The 7,714-nt window shown below is 36.5% G+C and overlaps 1 protein-coding gene across 1 annotated transcript in view; it reads right to left on the bottom strand.

Moving 5' to 3' along the window:
- Positions 1 to 1,844: 1,844 nt before the first annotated feature.
- The window catches only part of LOC102584781 (nardilysin), a 46,028-nt gene continuing 40,158 nt past the window's right edge, over positions 1,845 to 7,714 (bottom strand). The window contains exons 18-19 of the mRNA XM_006339321.2: positions 4,042 to 4,163; positions 1,845 to 2,391 (exon numbers count right to left, since the gene is read on the bottom strand). Coding sequence (XP_006339383.1) covers positions 2,148 to 2,391; positions 4,042 to 4,163 — 366 coding nt within the window. The 3' untranslated portion in view covers positions 1,845 to 2,147. The remainder of the gene's footprint in view (positions 2,392 to 4,041; positions 4,164 to 7,714) is intronic.

Here is a 7,714-nt window from a genome sequence, read left to right as displayed (position 1 = left end):
CCATAACTATTTTTTCCTCAGTACAAACTTTATACAATAGTAGGGGACAAATATTCAATGCACGTGTCAAAAACTAATATATGTGTATGTATGTGTGTGGGGGTTGACATGTGTGGCCTTATTCCCATGATCGTGATTCATTTCTAAAAGAGAAAAGACATAAAGTCATCACTGAAGTTGTCTCAGATTTTCAAAAAGACACCTTAACTTTGCAATCATCCTATTACCTCATTAAACAATTTTGAACAGATATTATTATGTCATTTTTCATCCACCTCACATAGAGAGTGGTGTGCACTCTCTCAAAGAGAGTGAGCAACCTAAAATAAGTAATATAATTTTATTTTACAAGTATTTTATTATAAAATATATTTTCTTATTTTCTTATTATTTTAACTTTTTTCCTTTTATTTTTCTTTTGTTTCTTCTTTCTTCTTCAAAAATTCATTGTCATCTCCATTGAAGCTTCTCACTTTCAATGTCACCATTTTTACCACAACTTCACCTTCCTTTTTTTACTACTATTAGTTTTACTCTCTTTAATTTTAAAACTTTATCTACATATTTTCTTAGATTTTGAACAATTTGATAAACCCATTAGATTTCAAGATGATTAGGAAGTATCATATAATTTTTTTTTATTCCGATTTCAATTAAGTTCTTTCAATTTTTGTGGAATTCATTGATTCTTTTAAAATTATCATTTCTAATTTTGAAGTTATATGAAATGAGTAGTTGATGATACCTTCAAAAATTTTAAAATTTTCTTAGAAAAATAATTAATTTTGTTATCAATAATTAAATAAAGTCTAAAAAAATGTATAAATTCTATAAAAAATTTGACCAGAGAAGAAGAAGAAAAAGAAAAGAAAAAAATGGGAGTGGGATTCAACTTGACGTGGGGGGTGGGGTGGGGTGAGGGTGGGAGGTGAAGAAAAAGAAAGAAAATGGAGGGATGAATAACTTGAAAGTGAGAGGTGGAGATGAAATCTAAATTAAAAAAAGTTAAAAAGTAAGAGAAAAAAAAAGTTAAAAAGAGTGTGTGTGTGTGAGAGAGAGAGAGAGGGAGAAGGAGAAATAAAGAAACAAAAAAGATAAAAAAAAAACTTAGAGTGAAAAAAAATTACATTTTAAATTAAATTAACACGTGTCACGTAATGAATGGTGTGTGAACACACTTGCTTCTTAAAATATGTGGTTGATCGAATAATGATATAATACTACATGTTTAAAATTCTTTAGTGGGATAATAGGACGGTTGCAAAGTTAAAGTGTCTTTTTGAAAATTCGAGACAACTTCAGTAGTGACTTTATATCTTTTCTCTTTCTAAAATATTCATCTATCTATGTCACCATCAACATTCACAAGACCAAATTGCTTCTCCAAAGCTTTATGAATACCGATTATTAAAATCAGTTTAAAAATGAATAGTTGAACAGTGTATTAGCCAAAGGTGAAGAGAATCCGGGTTACTAGGATATACTGATTGTTTGAGTTGCATGGAAAGTTTGCATAGTAACAAGGGCTCAAAATCTTGAACAAATATCTATAATATTTAACTATTGTCATGGTATATAATCTTGAAATTATTGTAGGAGTTAAAAGGTGAGGTATGGCAGTTGAGGATTTGCTACTTCTCCAACCACATAATTTGATTGCTTTAACTTTCATGTCACCGTACAAATGAAAGACTAACAACTACCAATGAGCAACATCAAACATTTTACATTGGTCAGTTGATTGTATATCATCAATCCTTTTCCCAAAACAAAAATGGAATGCAGAAACGACTTTGTGGACCAAAACAGTTTCTAAGAGCATACTCATTAGAGAAGCCTACTACTGTCCTGAATGCAATAACATTATCACGCAATTGAAAAGGTTGCAATTATTAATCCATCGTCCAATTATCAGCTAAACAGTTTACTAAGACAAACACACGTCCTTAACATAGGGAGTTGGAAGTAATAGTAATGTCCACACTGACATATCAGCTCATCTTCACTACAAATAATCCCAGAAACAAGGGGCTACATACCTTACAAGATGCAACTACAAACTTCCACCTGTGAATGCAATTATTTATCGCAAGCTTTGAGTCAATGAAGGCCCCAGCCAACACTAATAATACAGGATTTTATAATTCTCAACATAGACTTGGATAAAACTTGGCTGACTTCTTGAAGGAAATAACATCTTTGATCACCTCAGCAGATGCTACAGGTGAATCAGCATCTTTCCGGTCAGTGTTGCAACCCCATACCCGAACACAGAGTCTCCGGCACTTGGGAGATGGTTGTCTTAAATAGGTGCGGTACCACTCAATTAAATCACTTTTCTGGATGCTCCGCAGCTCCTCTGCTTCTTTCTCAGACATGTCAAACACGTACCTGAAAATCAGTAAAACAAAGTTGAGGTGCACACTAAACTTAAAAAGTTTTCTTTTTTATCACATTTGACAACAATGGTTCAGTTTCTACAAGTCTAACTTCCATCACGTGAAATGTTTGAGCCCGTTCTCTACAGTTGCTGGGAAAAATGAAAATTTCTTCTGCACCTTTCTGGACTGGACACCACAAAATAGAAGCAGAAGCACTTTCTGCTGGTTATAATTTACAACTATACTAGCATGACCATACTGTTAAAATTCAAAACCTTTTTGGAAAAGATGTTATGTATTTAATATTTTAAGCAATGAATAAATATACAAAACATGTACATTGTTTAGACAAAGCTAAAGGCGAGTTGCTTGGAGTTGAATTAAAGATAATTCCTTCCCAAGCCAGTTTGTTGTGACGACAATATTAGGGCATTCAATATATACAGCCAGCAAATCAATCCCGCATCATAGCGATTCAGATCATCTCCATAAACCTGCATGCTCTAATTAATTTTTGACTAACTGATCATCACAAGCCAACAGATCCCCAGATAAAACACCTCTGAATACCCTCTACTTATACGTTTTATGTATAGCCCAAAAATTGAAACCAGAAAACCCAGCCAACCTAGGCTTCTCAGCCATAATTATAGACAACATACCTAAGTGAATTGATCAAATCTAGTGTTTATCCCAGACCCACATTCTATTTTCTTTTTATATATGATGGTGCTTGAGCCAACTTTCCGAACCTCGACTAATTGATAGGGCACCTACTATATTACACATACTGAGTGTCATAGCTAGGAATCCAAACTACCTCCAGGTTGTTATTCCTCAACCACTGAGTCGTCTCCTCGAGAACACATCCACACCAAAATTGAATTGGATTGACATGGGTGTGGCAGGGGATTCCATGACATAAAAGTCATCATAGGTATCCATACTGGTGCCATTTCAGCTTGCGTCAAATTCCCAATTTTTGCTGCACCCAGAAGCATGTCGGGTAACTCATGACCCTTCCATACCATCACCATCAATTGAGAAGGTCCTTTGTCACCACATGAGCTGACGGGTCACAATTTGGCAAAGTACAGTTACCTATTTGATATCCTACTATATTACTCCCTTTGTCCCATTTTATGTGGCACACTTACCTTTTTAGTCTGTCCCGAAAGGAATGATACCTCTATGTATTTAGAAAATGAATTATCATTAAACTTCCCATTCTACCCCTATCTACCCGTAATGAGATAATTTATGGTCACACAAATATCTATGAATTGTTTTCGACCACAAGTTTCAGAAATCGGTCTTTCATTCTAAAACACCATTCCCAATCAAACACCGTCAATAAAATGGGATGACGTGATTATAGAACGTGCTAATATATCACCATAACGAAAAATGTACTAAGCTTCCACGTTATAATTACACCTTATAATTACTTGGCAAGCTCATGAAGTAATAAGGTTATGTGGAGACTTGAAAAGCTTTTACATGATTCTACATGGTCACACTAACTACAACGATCAAAATACAATTTAATCACTGAAACTATTATACTGCAAATAATGAATAATCACATTTCTAAACTCTCGTAGTTAATAGGTGATATCTTAGATATCCAGCATTGTGCATGATGGCATAGACCAAATACCTTTTATCAGTAATCTGACCCCAAAAGCGATTAGTTTCATATGCGAGCGATGGATCTTTCTCCAAAAGTTTAGCTATCAACCCACTTCTGTAGCTCTCAAAAGATTTATCATCAAGGCCGTCCTGTCAATTGAAAAATATTTAAATTACTGTGTCTGAAATTAAACATCACAAATTGCAACCGGGAAAAAATGTTCCTACTTTTTTTTTTGAAACTAGTAATGTTGTATTCCTTAGCATTAAGCATGTTGGAGACCTCCAAAAAAGTAGTAACAAGCTAAAAAAGAGACTAATTACAGTAATCGTAAAAGATCTAATAATTGTTTAGCATTTTCTATACAATGTTCTTTACACCAAAAGTAGAAAATTGCAATGCAGCTTCCTTTGATCTTCTGAATGTTGTTGAATCTAAATTCAAAGCTTCTTCCATTCCTCTCCCTCCAGATAGTCCACCAGATATAGTGTGGGATTATTCTCCACCACTTCTTCTGTGTCTTGCTTCCCCCTCTCCTAATCCAACAACTTAACAAGTCTGTTGTGTGCTCTGGCATTGACCACTCTGTCTCTGTTAAACTGAGGAACATAGTCCAAAGTTGAGATGTGACTTTACAATGGAGAAACAGATAATTATTTGTCTCTCTAGCCTCACTGCATAACATGCATCTGGACACAATTGGCAATCCCTTTTTCTGCAGAATCTCATAAGTGAGGCAAGCTTTCCTGATTATTAACCAAGCAAAGCACTTGACTTTAGTAGGAGCCATACTTTCCCATACATGCTTCCAAGGACCTATTTTGTTCTCAAGCATCCAGGATACCCCTTTCCTATAAATTCATCCTCTACAGTGGTGCCTATGAAACCATCAATCATCGGCAATAGCTCCACAAGCCTGCCTACTTCCCAGACATTAAGATGCCTCCTGAAGAAGAACTTCCATCCCTGAGGGGACCAACTATCAGCCACTATAACCTCAAGGTTAGTGCATATATTGGCCAGATCAGGGAAAACTTGCATTAGAACTTCTTGTCCAATCCATAAGTCCTTCCAAAATAGTAGTTTGTTACCAGCACCCTCATAACATGAATTTTTTACTAGTCTAGGCCAAAGAATCCTGATAGATGTCCATACCGATGTTTTGGTTGATACTGCATTGATACACCATTGCTCTGTCTGGCCATACTTATTCAGGATTACCTCCTTCCATACAGCATGTTCATTTCCATTAAATCTCCATAACCATTTCATGAGCAAGCAATCATTCTGCATTATCAGATTCCTGAATCCTAAGCCACCAGCCTCCTTGTATAATTGTGCAATCTTCCATTCTACTAAGTGATACCCCCTTTCCCTCCCTATTCCCAAACCAAAGAAAATTCCTTCTTAATCGGTCCAACTTCTTGACCACACTTATTGGAATGGAGAACAGGGACATCACATATGTGGGTAGCGAGTCCAGAACTGCATTTATCAAATTGAGCCTACCTCCGAGAGACGAGTATTGTGTCTTCCAGTTTGCAAACTTCTTTTCCGTCTTTTCCAAAATTCTATCCTAGATAATCAATTCTCTGTCTTTGTTGCCTAATGGCATGCCCAGATAGACTTTATTTTTCTACCTTACACCTCAAGATCCCAGCTAGTTCCTCCATCTGCTCTACTTTTTTAATAGGAAAGATGTTACTTTTCCTCCCGTTAACGCTTAAACCAAAAATGGCTTCAAAAACAATTAGTATCATCCTAATATAGTAAATTTGTTCAGCCATAGCTTCACAAAATATCACAGTATCATCTGCATACAACGATGACATACTTCCATATGGACCATATCTACTCATGTTGTGCTGCTAACCTTCAATCCCTTTATCCACCTGTTACTAATAGCAATCCTAATCATATTGTTGAAACCCTCCATGGCAATGATGAATAGGAAAAGGAGAAAGAGTGTCACCTTGTCGAAGACCCCTCTCTAAATGAAAAGAACCCGCAAGTTCTCCATTTGCAAGTATGGAGAACCTTACAGTTTTAATACAAAACTCAATCCATTTCAACCACCTTTCACCGAATCCTATCTGTCTGAGAATGTTAACCAAAAAAGTCCAGTTCACCTGATCATAAGCCTTCTCTATATCTAACTAGCACATAATGCATGGCACCTCCCCTCTTAATCTAGTATCCACACATTCATTGGCTATAAGAGCAGCATCCATAATCTGCCTTCCTTTAATAAAGGCCATTTGATGAGTGTCACCAATTTATTTACTACCCTTTTCAACCTTTCTATCAGAACCATGGTAATGATTTTATAGACCCCACTGATGAGACTGATAGGTCTATAATCCCTTAATGCGGCAACTCCGATTATCTTGAGAATGAGAGCCACCTAAGTCGCATTGAAACTTCTTTCAAAGATTGACGAGAATGAAAATGTTGCAAAGCGTTCATGATGTCTTCCTTTAAGACCTCCAAGAAAGACTAGTAGAAACACATAGGGTGTCCATCTGGGCCAGGTGCCTTGTCACTTGCACAGAGCTTGATAACGTAAAGAACTTCCTCTTCTTCAAATTGCCTTTGCAACCTTTCTTGTTCCACATTGGTAATTCCTAGAGCCTCATGGAGGTTAAAGTCATGTCTCCTATTTTTAGATTCCTTGTATAGGTTTAGCTAGATAGAAGTTATGAATGTTCTCTTTTATAACTGTAGGATTAGTAATTGTTTCACCCTCCACATCTAGAGAGTCAATAGCATTGAACCTCTTGTGTGCTGTGGCAGTCCTGTGGAAATATCTAGTGTTCGTATCTCCACTTTTCAACCATTGAACTCTGGACCTTTGCTCCAAGCTATCTCCTCATTTCTAGCCACCTCCTCAAGTTCCATAGATAATTGGACTTTTTGGATCAATTCATCCTCATTGAGCAGCCTCTGATCTTGAGTGGTCTAACTTTGAGATTTCATTCAAGATTTCCTCCTTTTTCCTCCAACTGCCATTATTTTCCCTGTTCCACTCCTTTAATTTGTCTTTTAAAAGCTTCAGTTTAGAGGTTAAAATGAAAGCAGGGATGCCACTGACCTGAAAAGAAGCCTACCAAACTTGCACCTTATCTTTAAAATCCTCCACACCTAACCACCATTGCTCGAATCTGAAATGGGACTTTTTAATTTTCCAGTCCCCACAAACAAGCATGATAGGTTTATGATCAGATCCAACATTGGGAAGTAGATTTTGTTTGATCCGAAGGAAAAGCTCCTCCCATTGGGAACAAAACAAAAATCTATCGATTCTAGAAGCACTCATGTGACTTTCTCCCCTCCTCCAAGTGTAAGATCCTCCAAATAAAGAAAGGGTCAAACAATTCCATCCCATTAATCCATTTCTAAAATTCAACCATTGCACCTGTAATTATGTGTCCATTTGTCCTCTCAGATGGGTATCTAGTAACATTGAAATCCCCACATACGACCCAATGCCCATCACACTGACTTCTAATAGCAGATAATTCCAATAAAAGATTCCTCCTTTTGATTCTCCCACACTCAACATAAACTACACTCAGATACTAGATGAGGTCTTGGTTAATGCCGACAAATTTTTACATGTACTCATTTGGTCACTGTTGTCAACCAATTCACCCAACCAATTCCTTTTATCCCATAACACTGCTAACCCCCCCACCCGCTA

This window comes from Solanum tuberosum, unplaced genomic scaffold (genome assembly GCF_000226075.1).
Source record: "Solanum tuberosum cultivar DM 1-3 516 R44 unplaced genomic scaffold, SolTub_3.0 scf00009, whole genome shotgun sequence".
Lineage (NCBI taxonomy): Eukaryota > Viridiplantae > Streptophyta > Magnoliopsida > Solanales > Solanaceae > Solanum > Solanum tuberosum.
This window is presented reverse-complemented; position numbering and strand designations above follow the sequence as displayed.